Here is a 16,534-nt window from a genome sequence, read left to right on the forward strand (position 1 = left end):
ATCAACCACTGTGATTAATCAAAAAATTCTTCTCTTCTTGTCATTCCACATTTCACCTTGGTAGGCACAAATGATAAATTACCTCAGGTAAAAAAAAAAAAATCTATCATTAAATTAATCAGCAAACTACAGTACATTATTTTAAATTGTGTGTGGGGGCAGAGGTGTTGGAGGGGGGAGCCTGCAAAACCAAAAGAAAGTGGCATAACCGAAGCGTATAGGCAAGATTCCATCCTGTCTGATTTTAAGTACAAATGAATCCCTCTGGGAGTTTGGGGGATTAATATATGTGTATATATGTATATATATATTTTTTTTTTCTCTCTCAGACACTGCTCAGAATTAATGAAGGTACCTGCAACGATGCTAGCAAGCTGCTGGGTTCTGGTGATGGGGTAGACGCTGCGTGCGTGAACGACTGCTGAAGCTATTTTCTTGGCATGCTTCTCCTCCCCGTATGTTCTCAGGATGGATGCAAGTGACTGTTGGTCTAACGCGTTCACAACATCAGCTGCAGTGGGCATGTCTGGGTACCTATGCACAAGAAGAACCAATTAGCTCATTGACGTCAGTTTTCATTAACAAGAGGTAAAACTTCAGAGTCCTGAGACATAAAGTCAGGCAAACACACATAGTCTAAGAGAGCTTCTGAGGTTTTTAAAGTCAGAGAGTGAACTCTTACACGAATGAAGTAGGTTTTCCATTTCAAATACCTATCTTTATGGCAGGTGGGGACTACGTATGGCATTCCTCAAGGTTAAGGGCAGCAGGAAGTTAAAATATTTTACTAACCTTTAATTCACAAAGAAGTTATTGTTTCTACTGCAGGTTTCTGCTAAACTAAAATAATGGAAATATCTGGATTTAGTTTGTTCAAAACTTAAATTACTGCTTGAATTTTTTTTTTTTTTTTTTTTTTTTTTTTTAGTATAGAAGATACGAGGCTTACTGACTGATATTTAAATGAGCCTAGATCTCAGGAACTTAGATCCGAGACTGTCAAGTAACCAACTACTTATATGGGAGCACAAATGGAACTTAGAAAGTCTTTACAGTAGGCCATCCTCATCCCAGCGAACACATTCCAGAACCCCTAGTGGCTGCCTGAAACCACAGATAGTACTGAACCCTATATATACTATGTTTTGTTCTAAACATACATACATACATACACGCATATACTTTATGGCTTCTCTTTGGCATATCCGAATTACTACCATTACTACTCTTGCACTTTGGGGCCATTATTACCTAAAATACGGGTTACTTGAACACAAGCACTGAGATACAATGACAGTTGATCTGATAATCCAAATGGCTACTAAAGCGACTAATGGGTGGGTAGCATATATAATGTGGACACACTGGACAAAGGGATAATTCACATCCCAGGTAAGAGTGAGGTACACCATGAGATTTCATCATGCTACTCAGAATGGTACATAATTTAAAGCTAATAAATTGTTTATTTCTGGAAATTCCCATTTAATATTTTCAGGCCATAGTTGACCCACAGGTAACTGAAACCACAGGAAGGGAAATGGGGGATAAGGGGAAGACTATTGTACAAGAAAATACTGCTGGTCAGTTTCCCTCACAAAAAATTTGAACAATCTTAATAATAATGTATATTATTTCAAATGTTTAACAATATTGGCTTCTACCTCCATGACACATGACACCGGGGGTAAAATTTGGAAATCAACAAACAGTACTAAACAAGCTTAGATGATAATTTCAGATGAGAAGACAAAGAAATACCAAATTCTGGCCAAATAAAACAAATCATAATAACAGGAAATAGCATTCACCGTCAGACCATTCCAGTTTACCTGACTTTAGAGAAATGAGTCAAGGAATTGACTTAAAATGAAATAGGAATTCTAAGTGATGAGCTAGCCAAGACCTTACTGATTAGAAAGATAGTTTTGCTAGTAGTACAGTTACTATGTTGGATTGATTGTTGGTACCATACTATGAGGGTTTTAAGTAACGAGGATGTGGTAGCTTTAAGACCTGAGAATAAAATTAGAGTGGGGTTGCCAAGAAACACCCAAATCCCTCCTTAAATATACTACACTGCACCTTGTGAACATGCCTTGTGCCTCCAAGATAAATTTGTATCGTTCCCTATTTTGCCATGACCTCGGTGTCTCTCTCTCTCTCTCTCTCTCTCTCTCCTCCCCTCTGTCAAACCTTGCTTTCCAGACCCTGTGACTTTTTTTTTTTCTGGCTGCCATGGCACCCCCAGAACAATGAACACTCTATAAGGTAGCCCTGTTTCCAATCTCAGTATGTTTTGATCCTTCAATAATAGATTTAAGGATAAAGATTTGGTCTTTAGAGTCAAATTGACCTAGCTTAGAATCCTGGCCTTGCTACTCATATTGGGTAAGCCTTTTAACCTACTGCAGCCTCAATTTCTAACTTGTGAATGAAATTAACAATGCTTCCCTCACAGATTTGTTGGGAGAATTAAAGGTTAAAGGTGCATGCAATCGTAAGACAAATAGTACAGTGCCTGGCCCATAGAGAAGCTTAGTGTACGTCAATGTCCCTTCGATTTTGCCCGTTCCTAGATTTGCCAATCATCATTCTTGGCCTAATTGACAAAATCTCTGATACATCTTACCTAGTTGTAAATTCAACTGTCCAAACCACTGAGCTTTAGAATGAATCTTGTTAACAATGGTAAATTCCAACTCCACAGGATATAGTTCAGCTCTACCAGGACGATTCTAAGGTTAATATGGATGTGCTTAGCAGATTTTTATAATACCTTTCTACTCTCAAGTAAGAAAATTAAAAAAGCATTTTGCTCAAATATAGTTCAGTGGATACTAGGCATAATTTGATTTTACTCTCATGTTAGCATTGAACAGCAGTGCAGAAGTTCCCATAAGGCTAAAGGCAAAAGGGGCGACACTCTGGAAAGCCAACAGACCGCAAGGGGACTTTAGATTGGCTTTCACATGGTGAGGACGTCAAGACCCAAAATCTGGCCCCCTCCAACTTAACAGGTTAAGAGATCTTATTAGTCCTCCAGAGATCACTGACTTACAATGACAACACTCAGAGGGAAAGAAAATGTTAACCTAAGTGGCAATTTATTTATTACCTTTTAGTGAAGAATACAACTGATGGAAGGGCTATGCCCACAACTCCTTGAAGCTGGGACTTTCCTTCTGCGACATGAGAACCTGATTATGATCTTTGGGAGACCACAGAACTGGGAGAGCACAGAATAAGCTATGCTCTAACATTCTAGTGTTAAATGTCAACAGGTTAAGAAAGGCTCTTGCATCCATACACAACACAGGGATACATGTATCAGCCGCCAGGATTGGACCGGCCATATTTTTTGGCTTGGTGTCCCTCTCTCCATAAAACCACTTGGATTAGCATTGCACATATTTGCTCTCTGACTCTCCTTTTCTTATGAATTCGTGTGAACCAACTCCCCTTTTCAGAATGCCACATACGTTCTTCAGATCAGTTAATATCTTTGACTAGATTACAGCCTATGCTGTCTACCTGGAAGCCATCTTGCTTTTGTAAGATATATTTGCTCAACTCTAATCTTACCCATTATGCATTGATTTAGAGTTTAATTCTCTAGGGCAATCTTATTTTCAAGTTCTTAGAGGAGAACCTGGAACCCTGATTCTCAGATTAAAATTTGCTATAAGTCTTTACATTAATAATATGGGAATTTACTTCTATTAACTAGAAGCTTTTTTCATTGTATTTTAGAAGGCATTCTCCTTAGTAAGACAGAGGAACAGCAGAAATTTGCTTGACATTTTATTACCTCTGAACAACAACCTCAATCTCCAAACATGAGAAGATATTTGACCTTTACTATTAGTCACTGTCTTTTAAAGGAGTTTTTTTATTTTCTTTTATGATCACATTCATCATTCTATGAATGCCAACTTGTGCAAAAGAAAGTCTAAAACTCCGAAGAAAAAGATTCCAACAAGTATGGGTCACAATCTCAGTTAATAGGTCATATCAAAACATGGGGAAAAGGCTATGTGGGAATAATAACCTTCGGATAAACCAATTTGTGAGAAAGAAGCTAAAGGCAACTCAATATTAATTTGTTGGCTTAAACTGGACAATAAATTTCTTATATGTAGCTCCTTCTAATAGACTGGAAGAAATACTAGAAAACCTATTTGTTTCAGTAGAAATCTTTATGCAGGTATAAAACTGCAGATCCTAACAGTAACCCAATAGTTTGCTCACCTAGATATAAGAAAGTCTAAAGTCTTAGAAGGTAAGCTTCACAAAGGTATGGCCCTCATACACAATCTGGTGATAGGGGTGGTTGGGACATGACATGAGAGAGAAAGGCATGGTTAAGTTTTGTTATGTATAGGCTGGCCAGTCCCTCGGCCACTGTTGCGCATAGAGGTAAGTGCTAATCCAAGCTTTTAAAATTCATTTAGATTTGAAAGAAATTATCCTGTATCTTCCTAGAATGTGATCCTCTTTGTGTTATTTAATATATATGTATTCAATAATGGAGAACAAATGCTAGTATTCCCAGGGTGGTGAGGAATGAAAAGGAAGTACAAACTGTCCTGTGCAGAGGACTGGGTTTGACATAGTACCATAAACTGTCGTGTTTTTTTTTTTGAAGAAGTTGGAACCAAAGGGACTGTATAAGACACAGGAAAAAAACACACAAGTGCTGACCTCTAGGATCTTGACTTATATGAAGTATTCAAAAAAATGTGCATTAAATATAGTTCCTTTTACTTCTCACAAGAGACATAGTTAGGCCAGCATAAAAATGGAACTGCTGTTTCAGTATCATGTTTATCAATATTGTTAGTAGTCTAAAAGCTCACACTGTATTCGTAAAAAAGATAATCAGTATGAAACTCATCCTCTTTACTATTTTGGGTAAAGACAGCAATGATTTTTCTTTCAGAATCCCAAATCTAGAGAAACACTAAAGCTATAATGCGTAGCAAACAAAACTGATTTATTATATATTGATAGTGTTAGGTGTGGGCGTGTAATGGGAATTCTGCAGTCTTAAAAGGGAATTAAATTCAGAGTGCTTTCGAGAAATTGATTTCTTGTTGTGAGGAGAAATGCTTTATCGATACTCACCTGCCACCATCCATTCTCATGTCCAAGGGGCCATCTTTCCGAAGGGAAAAACCTCTTTCAGCAGCATCAAGTTGCATGGAGGAACATCCAAGATCCAAAAGAACTCCATCCAAAGTCCCTGGCTGTACTCCAGCTCTCATTAATAACGCTTCTGCCTGGCTGAACTGACCTAGCAGAGCCCGGATCTGTTTACTGTGAAGAAATCCAGGAGATGGAGAAAACACTGCTGTTATATTAAAATCTTTCTTAAGGTCTGTGATCAATGGAAGGGTACACATGATATATTAAACTGTTTAACTAATACATGTTTATTAAGTGCCAACCACATGCGTAGCTGTATATAAAGACATATGGATAAGGAGACTCTATGTCTTTGGTTTCAATACCAGAGGTGATTTAATGTGACTTTATTCTTGCTAATAAACACAATTTATTGTATACCTTCCTGAAGGTATACACTAAGTTAATGAATTCAAAAAATTCCTTTGTCAGACCAGGTCTTTCGTTTTTTTTTTTTTTTAAAGTTGTTAAATCTCTGGGTCAGGAAAAGAAGCATATGCAAACCAATCAAAAGAATAAATTTAGAGGTAACAAATGCTGGTGAGATGTGGAGAAAAGGGAACCCTTGTGCACTGTTGGTGGGAGTGTAAATTGGCATAGCCACTATGGAAAACAGTATGGGGGTGCTTCAAAAAATTAAAAATAGAACTACCATATGATCCAGCCATTTCACTTCTGAGAATATATCTAAAGAAAATGAAAACACCCTTATGAACAGATATCTGCACCCTCATGTTCATAACAGCATTATTTACAATAGCCACGGCATACAAACAACGTATGTGTCCATCAGGGAATGAATGGAAGTTGTGGTGTGTGTGCACGTGTCTGTGTAAAACGAAATATTATTCTGCCATAAAAAAGAATAAAGTTTTGCCATTTGTGACAACATGAATGGACCTTGACGGCATTATGCTTAGTGAAATAATTCAGAAAAAGAAAGACAAATAGCGTATCATCTCACGTATATGCGGAATCTGAAAAAAAAAAAAGAGCGAGCGAGACAGAGATAATCAAAAAGAGAGAGGAAAAAAAAGAGAGAGTGAAAGCAAAACCCAAATTCTCTCTAGTAAAAGAGATAATCAGATTTGTGGTTACCAGAGACAAGGTATGGGGAAAAGGGAATTGGATGAAGGTAGTCAAAAGGTACAAACTTCCAGATAAATAAGTACTGGGGGTATAATGTACATGATTACTAGTTAACACCGATGTATGGTATATATAAAAGTTGTTAAGAAAGTAACTCCTAAGAGTCCTTACCACAAGAAAAAGGATATTTCTTTCCCTTTTTTTTTTGTATCTATATGAGATGATGAATGTTAACTAAACTTATTGTGGAAATCATTTCACATTATATGTAAGTCAAATCATTATGCTATACACTTTAAACTTAAACAGTGCTATATGTCAATTATTATCTCAGTAAGACTTGAAAAAATAAGAATAATGTAATTAGTAAGTCAATTTAAATACCATAAATAATAAAATAGAAATCACCAAAAAACGATATATCAAACATCTTCAAGCCAAGCATTTTACCTTTCTCTATATTTTTCTCACAATTTAAGATAGGAGCGCTGTGAAGCTGCACACCTGAAGAATGAAACTACGCCTAAAATAAATTCTTCCTTGCAGGAGCAATGTTTTAGCTCTCAGCAGGGATTCTGAAGTGAATGGAGCATTCAAAATCGACAGACAGGCAAGAAGTTGGGATCACCTTGCAGCTATACTAATTTTCCTTCCTACACAAAGTGAGATGCTGCCTTCAGGGTTCTTCAGAAGCCTTAGGGCAACTGGCATACATTCTGGAAGGGGAAGGAGAAGAGAAAAACTGGGCCACCTTTCCAAGACCTCATTCCCTCCTTCTACAGGTGGGTGAGTGTGGATTTCAGCAGTGTTGAGGAATTTATGTTTATGATATTTACTGGCATATTATGCTGTTTGAGGAGAACGTCACAGCTCATTGGTAATGTTTTCTCAAACTCTGATGAAGATAGTGATTTTCAGATTTACTCACCAAATAAATATTCACTGAATATTTGCGATGTGTCATTATACTATTCGGAGGTATAAAATGATTAATAAAGCATGGCTTTCTGAGCTTTGAGCTAAAGGCAGAGATGCATAAATAAATAGTTTGCATGACAATCCGATGGGTGCTAATAGTGGCAAGACCAACAAATTGCTATAGCTATATAGGCATACTTCATTTCACTGCGCATTGCAGATATTGTGTGTGATTTATTTATGTTTAAGGTCAAAACCTGTATTATTTTTTTATTAGGTTCAGGTGTACAAAACAATGTAATAGTTAGACATTTACACCTCTCACAAAGTGATAGCCCTCTCCCGCAATCTACTACCCCTCTGATATTGCATATAGCTCTTACAATTCCATTGACTGTATTCCCTATGCTGCCTTCCACATCCTGTGACATATATATATATATTTATATGTACATTTATATATTTATATATATGTTTATAGTTGACATTCCATATTCTTCAGCTTCAGTTTCAGGTGTACAGCGCAGTGGTGAAACATCTACACAGTTCATGAAGTGGTCTCCCTAATAAGACAAGTGCCCATCCAACCCCCTACAAAATCTTTACATTGATTATACTCCCCAAACTGTCTTTCACATCCCCGTGACTACACTATGATTACTAATTTGTACTTTTTAATCCCTTTACCTTCTCCCCATCCACCCCACCCCTCCACCTAGCAACCCTCAGTTTTTTCCCCCTATATCTCTGAGTCTATTTCTGTTTTGTTTGTTCAGTGAGTCTGTTCTTAGATTCCACATATAAGTGAGATCATATTGTATTTGTCTTTCTCCGTCTGAGTTATTGCACTTAGCATAATATCCTGTAGGTCCATCCATGTTGTTGCAAATGGTAAGATTTCATTCTTCTTTACTGCATTGTATTAATATACCACGGTTTCTTTATCTAATCATCTATTGATGGGCATTTCGGTTGTTTCCGTATCTTGACTATTGTGAATAGCGCTGTGATAAACATAGGGGTGCATATATTTTTCAAATTCGTGTTTTGGATTTCTTTGGATAGATACCCAGGAATGGAATTGCTTGATCATAAGGTAGTTCCAATTTTTATTTTTTGAGGTACTGCCATGCTTTTTTCCATAGTGGCTGCACCAATCTGCAATCCCATCAACAGTGCATGAGGGTTCCCTTTTCTCCACATCCTCACCAGCACTTGTTTGTTGATTTATTAATGATGACAGCCATTCTCACCAGGGTGAGGTAGTATCTCATTGAGGTTTTTATTTGCATTTCTCTAATGATTAGTGATGTTGAGCATTCTTTTCATGTCTGTTGGACATTTGTATGTCCTCTTTAAAGAAATGTCTCTTCAAGCCTTCTGCCCATTTTTAAATTAGATTGTGCTTTTCGTGTTGTTTGAGTTTTTAAATAAATTTTGGCTATTAACCCCTTATCAGATGTATCTTTGGCAAATATTTTCTCCCATTCAGTAGAATGTCTTTTTCTTTTATTAATGGCTTCCTTTGCTGTGAAAAAACTTTCTAGTTTGATGTACTCCTACGTGTTTATTTTTTCCTTTTGCTTCTCTTGCCTGAGGGGATATATCAGTGAAAATATTACTAAGAGTAATATCTGCAAATTTACTTCCTATATTTTCTTCTATGAGCTTTATGGTTTTGGGTCTTACATTTAAGTCTTTGGTCCATTTTGAATTTATTCTTGCATATGGCGTAAGAAGGTTGTCCAGCTTCATTTTTTTTTTTTTTGCATGTGTCTGTCCAATTTTCCAAGCACCATTTATTAAATAGACTCTCTTTACACTGACATAAATTCTTGCTTCCATTATCAGAGATGAAACGACCATATAGGCATGGATTTATTTCTGGGCTCTCTATTCTGTCCCACTAATTTATGTTTCTATTTTTACGGCAATACCATGCTGTTTTGATTACTATAGGCTTGTAGTATGATTTGATGTCAAGTAGCGTGATACTTTGTTCTTATTTCTCAAGAGTGCTGTGATTATTCAGGGTCTTTTATGGTTCTACGTAAATTTTAGGATATTTTCTAATTCTGTGAAAAATGTCATTGGTAACTTGATAGGAATTGCATTGAATCTGTATATTGCCTTAAGTAGTATGAACATTTTAACTATATTAATTTTTCCTATCCATGAGCATGGTATGTGTTTCCATTTATTTGTAACTTCTTTAATTTCTCTCTTCAAGTCTTACAACTTTCTGAATAAAGGTCTTTTACTTCCTTGGTTAAATTTATTTCTAAGAACTTTATTGTTTTTGAAGCAATTGTAAATGGGATTATTTTCTTAATTTCTCCTTCTGATAGTTTGTTATTGTCGTGTGTATGTTATTTTTCAAATTGAAGGTTTGTGGCAAACCTGCTTCAAAAAAGTCTATCAATGCTATTTTTCCAACAGCATTTGCTCACTTCATGTCTCTGTGCCACATTTTGGTAATTCTCACAATATTTGAAACTCTTTCATTATTATTACATTTGTTATGTTAATCTGTGATCACTGACTTTTGATGTTACTATTGTGTTTGGGGGCAACATAAACTGTGCTGACATAAGATGGCAAAATTAACAAATGTTGTGTGTGTTCTGACTATTCCATTGACTGGCCGTTCCCCCATCTCTCTGCCACCCCCCAGGCCTGTCTATTCCCTGAGACACAACAATATTGAAATTAGGCCAACTAATAACCCTAAAATGGCCTCTAAGTATTCAAGTGAAAGGAAGAGTTATACATCTCTCATTTTAAATCAAAAGGTAAAAATGATTAAGCTTAGTAAGGAAGGCATGCAAAAGCCAAGATAGCACAAAAGTGAGGCTTCTTGTACAAAACAGCCAATTGTGAATGAAAAGGAAAAGTTCTTGAAAAAAACGAAAAGTCCTACTCCAATGAACACACAAGTGAGAAGGAGGTGAAAGAGCCTTACTGCTGATATGGAGAAAGTTTTACTGGTCTGGATAAAAATTAAAAACTAGCCACAAAATTCCCTTAAGCCAAAACTTAATCCAGAGCAAAGCCTAAAATTCTTCAATTCAGTGAAGGCTGAGAGAGGTGAGGAAGCTGCAGAAGAAAAGTTTGAAGTCAGCAGAGACTGGTTAATGATGTTTAAGGAAGGAAGCTGTCTCCATAACATAAAAGTGCAAGGTTAAGTAGCAAATGCTGATGTAGAAGCTACAGCAAGTTCTCCACAAGATCTAGCTACTGTGTTTCACTGAAAATAAGACCTAGCCAGGCAATCAGCTCTAATGCGCCTTTTGGAGCAAAAATTAATATAAGACTCTGTCTTATTTTACTATAATATACGACCGGATCTTATACAAGACCCGGTCTTATTTTACTATAATATAAGACCGGGTATAATGTAATGTAATGTAATATAATATAATATAATATAATAAATATAATATAATATAATTAATATAATATAATATAATATAATATAATATAATATAATATAATATAATACTGGATCTTATATTAATTTTTATTCCAAAAGACACATTAGAGCTGATTGTCTGGCTAGGTCTTATCTTCGGGGAAATAAAGATAATTAACAAAGGTGGCTACACTGAACAATAGATTTTCAATATAGAAGAAACAGTCTTATATTGGAAGAAGATGCCATCAAAGACTTTCATAGGTAGAGAGAAGTCAATGCCTGCCTTCAAAGCTTCAAAGGACAGGCTGACTATCTTGCTAGGAACTAATGCAGCTGGTGATGTGAGGTTGAAGCCACTGATAATTTACCATTCCAAAAATTCTAGGGCCCTTAAGAATTATGATAAATCTATTCTGCCCGTGCTCTGTAAATGTAACAACAAAGCCTAGATAACAGCACACCTGTTTTCGACATGTTTTTACTGAACCTTTTAAGCCCATTGTTGAGACCTTCTGCTCAGAAAAAAAGGATCCCTTTCAAAATAATATTATTGCTCATTCACAATTCACCTGGTCACCTAATAGTACTCTAATAGTAGTACAAGGAAAGTAATGTTTTCATGCCTGCTAACACTACATCCATTCTGCAGCCCACAGATCAAGGAGTAATTCCAACTTTTAAGTCTTATTAAGTACAGTTTGCAAAGCTGTAACTCCCATAGACAGTGATTGCTCTGATGACTTTGGGTAAAATAATTGAAAACCTTTTGGAAAATCTTTCACCATTCCAGATGCCATTAGCAACATTTGTGATTCATGGAAAGAGGTCAAAATATCAACATTAACAGGAGTTTGGAAAGAGTTGATTCCAACTCTCATGGATGACGTTGAGGTGGAGAAAGACTTCTGTGGAGGAAGTAACTGCAGGTGTCATGGAAATAGCAGCAAAAAAAACTAGAATTAGGAATGGAGCATGATGGATGTGATTGAATTGCTGCAATCTCATTATAAAACTTTAATGGATGAGGAGGTGCTCCTTACAGATGAGCAAAGACAGTGGTTTCTTGACATGGAATCTACTCCTGGTGAACGTGTGAAGACTGTTGAAATGACAACAAAGGATTTAGAGTATTACATAAACTTAGTTGATAAAGCAGTGGCAAGATTTGGAGAACTGACTCCAAGTTTGAAAGAAGATCTACTGTGGGTAAAACGCTAACAAACAACATTATATGCTATGAAGAAATTGTTTGTGAAAGTAAGAGTTGATCAATGCAGCAAACTTCATTGTTGTCTTATTTAAGAAATTGCCACAGCCAACCCAACCTTCAGCAACCACCACCCTGAACAGGCAGCAGCTGTCAACATCAAGGCAAGACCTTCCATTAGCCAAAAGATTACGACTTACTGAAGGCTTAGATGATGGTTAACATTTTTTAAGCAAAAAAGTATTTTTAATTACAGTATGTACATTGTCTGTTAGACATGGTATTTTACACTTAACAGACTATAGTATAGGATGTACTTAACTTTTATATGCACTGGGAAACCAAAAAATTCATGTGACTCACTTTACTGAGATACTTGCTTCATTGCAGTGGTCTGGAGTACACCTGCATTATTTCTGAGGCATGCCTGCATTTGGAAAATAGAAAGTGAATGCTAATAGAGCACTGGAAACAAATGACAGAATCTTGGGATTGAAGGGCAACTCACATATCATTTATTCCAATGTTGAACTGCTGGTTGCATCTTTTTCCTCTCCAATATTACTGCTGGGGTACGGGGAGGAAAGTCATTGTTTTAATCACCTCCCATTCACCTCATTGGTGAGGGAGAGATTCCTATTCTAGGATTACAGAAATGGCCAGACACATGTCATTTGACACTGGACAGATGAGATTGACAGTTTATTAATCCCATATACTCAGCCCAGGGGAGGAAGATACCACTTGCTATGCATGGCTCAATTGGGACTCCACTCAGGAACAGAGTGGGCACCCAGAGGCTATAGGAAGTAGGTTTTTTAGTATCAAGAGGGTGAGGTGCCCCTTGGTTCCCAGGAGAGGATGTGGTTGGCTTGTTTGAATGATTCCATGGCTGGCAGGGTCCTGAAACCTGCTACTCAGGGATAGGCAGGTACTGTGACTGATCCCTTTGATAAGGAGGGTCATTTGGCTGAGGAACCTTATCAGTGGGAGCATAGTGGGGAGGAGAATTTGTGGTTAAGCAATTCAAGGCTCTCCCAGTTTTCCATGGATGTTAAGAACACCTATTACTGGGCTTTAATTTAGGCCTTATACCACAATAATATAGCTCACGTTTGAACGCCTAGTAGTAATAAGAACTCAATGCTTTTTTTTCCAGCCATTCCTTTTCTTGTTAAGTTGACAGCTGTTTCCTCACCATTTCTATAACTTTTGTCCCTGATATCAGTCCAAACAACTGAAAACCTGTAACTCATGCCAGCCTTTCACATATCTACTATTAGCTTTTGTAAGGGATATTTATTGGCCCTCTTAGTTGCCAATCTTTCTGTTCCAACAGGACCTCAAAGCTTCAACTATGTATTCTGGGGAAAATTAATCAGATCTGTGATGGTTTGTGTCAGTTTGGATAGGCTATAGTACCCAAGTATTAATCAAACACTAATCTAGGTGTTACTATGAAGTATTTTGGAGATGTTAGGTTAACATTACAATCATGTCGGTTTCCAGCCTACTGGCCTGCCCTACCAATTTCAGAAATGCCAGTCCCCACAGTTGTGTGAGCCGATTCCTTGAACTAGTGTGTGTGTGTGTGTGTGTGTGTGTGTGTGTGTGTGTGTGTGTTTACTTACACATATACACATAAATATGTATGGACAAGTATATCTCTTAATGGTTCTGTTTCTCTTGATAATCCTGATGGATATGATATCTCGGCTCAAGAGGTAGATTTCTCATTTGCTAAGCTAATTTGCACACACTATCCCATGGCCCCTACACTTTGTTCCGTGATTGGCATGTGTCCCAATTCGGGCTGATGAGATACAAGAGATATTTTCCAGGAATTGGGGGAAAAATTCTTCCTTCCAATGAGTTACAGGAGGAAAAAGGGTTTTCAGAATCTCTAGTTATATGGAAGAAGCACAAAGCCCTGGTGATTGCCAGCAGACATCCCGATCAAAGAAGGGAGCGGATGGCGGCCAGTTTTAGCCAAACTGCAGAGGGCAAAGCAGAAAGAAAGATTAACAAAACCACTAGATTGAGCCTCACCTAAAATCCAACTTGTCTCTGAACTTTTGAGTTATCTGAGCCCATAAATTACCTTTGTTATCAAAACCAATTTGAGTTGGTTTTTCTTTTACTTACAATGAAAAACATCATAACTATTAAAGCTATCATACTCCTCAAGTTTCTTTTCTCTAAACAAAACAACTCATTTATTCTGCTATTCTCCATACAAAAACTCTTTCATCATGCTTGTTGCTCTTTTCTGAATGCTTTCCAGTTTGCTGATGTCCCTAGATCTGAACTACATAATGATCAGCATAGAATGAAGTAAATTCTTGCCTGTCTTATTGTCGTTACCATAAATACAGTTCAAGATCAAAATAGTTTTAGGATTTATTTCACACTGCTGACTTACACTATCTAATACCATTGATTCTTTTCCATGTACACTCCTGCTAAGTGTACTTCCCCCAGAGGAGGAGTATATGTGCAGTTTTGTTCCGTTAATTATGTTATATCTAATTACGTACAATTTCTGCCCTACAAATTTTTTGTTGGATCCAGGTATTATTTTTAACCATAGAAATTTTCTTTTTATTAATTTCAGGTGCACAAAACAATGCAATAGTTAGACATTTACACCCCTCACAAAGTGATAACCCCCTCCCCCACTTTACTACCCCTCTAACATCGTATATAGCTGTTACAATTCCATTGACTCTATTCCCTATGCTGTACTCCATCAAGTATAACCATAGAAATCTTTACACTGAAGCAAAAGCCCTAAACAAGTCACTATTGCCCAGTCTCCATTCCTTAGCCATTACAGCTATTATCCTGCTTGACGCTATTATATTCATAAAATAAAAATAGTATCTTACAGGAGATGTTTTCATTCTTGGGTGACCTCAAATGTAACTGTTTAACACACAATAGTCATACAGTCATACAATCATGCCTCACTATGAATAAATAACAAAAATGCAATCCTTGTGGTACAAAACTCAGCATGATAATATACAAGCATAACAAGATCATATGGGGGAAAAGTAACCATGAGGCAACACCACAAAGTAAAACATGTGTCCAAGGCAGAATTTTCTGAGGCTACGCCAGTTATATGTTTCCAGAATTACTGGATTGTTCTCAGAGTGAAGAAAACATGCACAAAGTTTACTGACCGATCTGTTTAAAACTTAGCCTTAACTTCAGACCCTGGGCATTATTTCATATATGCGATTCTGTTGAGGGTAATTTTCCTGGACAGGCAGATTCCATGCCCACTTTTCTCTTTTTTTTGCCTCTTTTCCTTCTTTTCTTCCTCTCTCCCTTCCTTCCTCAGGTCCTCTCTCTTCCTTCCTTCTCTCCCTCACCTTACTCTCTCCCTTCCTGCCTGCCTTTCTTCTTTCTTTCAAATTTTAATTTTTCAATATTTTTGCATATGTATTTTAGAAGTGTTATAAACAAATAGAAAGTGTGATTGGCCAGAGCAGATCGCGATGGTCACAAACAGAGCCAAACCCAGACATCTGGCCATCACTACAAAGGCACAATTTGTTCAAATCACCGCCATCATCATTTGTCAGCATCCTAGGCTCCCCAGGCTGTAAGAAGCATGTTGCCTGTGACTCAGAGCACGTGCTACATGAAAATGGCTCCACAACCCAGCCCCAAGAAAATTCAAGGCACGTACCAGTAGATTGCCAACAATATCTTGATGGCTGGAAGCCATTTTATGAGGTTCTTGGCTACGATAAGTATTGTTAACATGGACTCTCTAGCAAGTCATCTGTACTTGGAGTACAAGTTATGGGTCTGTTTTATTGTAAAGGATTAAGGTTCTCCAGTACATACTGAAGCTGGTAATATAAGAGTAGCTGTTATTCACTGTCCATCTGATTTAGGATTGAACATGGAATGCCATAATTCTTCTAACAGCATACAGTCTAATGATAGGGGTTAAGGATAAATTACCCACAAATTATAAAAGTGGATCCAACTCACAGAGTTGAACCTCCTGCAGTTAATGAGAATACTTAGCCATCTTAGTTTTAGAAATCCCAAACTCCCATGGTTTATAATATGCTTGATATAAAAAGGCACTTTCTGCTGCTCAGGAATAAATAACTTTCAGTTCCATGAACAGAAGACTTATTTGTATAGAATCTGATTAAATAAAACTGGGCTGCTAAATAAAGCAATATTTAAAATGTTAAGTTTGAACACAAATTTTCAAGAAAAACTTTGAATTTGAAGACTCCTTCTAAGAAAGGCTAGGGAAGAAATAAATCACTATTATTTTTATTCTCCTATGATTTAACATCCCTCCATCTTAAACAAAAATATTAAATAAGGGCTTTAAGTCATTATATATCTCTCATCTCAAGTACAATAATAACCTTACCATAATACACAACTGCCATACACAACTGACAAAAATATACAAATTGTTCACACAAAATGACTAATAATGATGGTCTTGATCCTCTCTGAATCATTTAACTTTTGCTGTATGACAAACCACCCCAAAACTTAGTAGCTTAAAGCAACACTCATCTATCAGCTCATACTCTAATGGTTGGCAATTTGGGTTGGGCTCAGCTGGTGATTCTTTTGCTAGTGGGCTGACTGAGTCTTAGTTGGTCCCATGTGGCTTCACTTACACGCCGGGAAGTTGGCTAGGCAAAGATGGTGACGGGACCCTGTGTCTC

The 16,534-nt window shown here is 37.0% G+C and overlaps 1 protein-coding gene across 3 annotated transcripts in view; it reads right to left on the reverse strand.

Annotated features, from left to right (window-relative positions):
- METTL15 (methyltransferase like 15) overlaps positions 1-16,534 on the reverse strand; it is a 162,448-nt gene that overhangs the window by 31,991 nt on the left and 113,923 nt on the right. For all 3 annotated transcript variants that reach the window (XM_033121443.1, XM_033121441.1, XM_033121444.1), the window contains exons 5-6: positions 5,128-5,319; positions 356-534 (exon numbers count right to left, since the gene is read on the reverse strand). In XM_033121443.1, coding sequence (XP_032977334.1) covers positions 356-534; positions 5,128-5,319 — 371 coding nt within the window. The remainder of the gene's footprint in view (positions 1-355; positions 535-5,127; positions 5,320-16,534) is intronic.

This window comes from Rhinolophus ferrumequinum, chromosome 11, assembly GCF_004115265.2.
Source record: "Rhinolophus ferrumequinum isolate MPI-CBG mRhiFer1 chromosome 11, mRhiFer1_v1.p, whole genome shotgun sequence".
NCBI lineage: Eukaryota > Metazoa > Chordata > Mammalia > Chiroptera > Rhinolophidae > Rhinolophus > Rhinolophus ferrumequinum.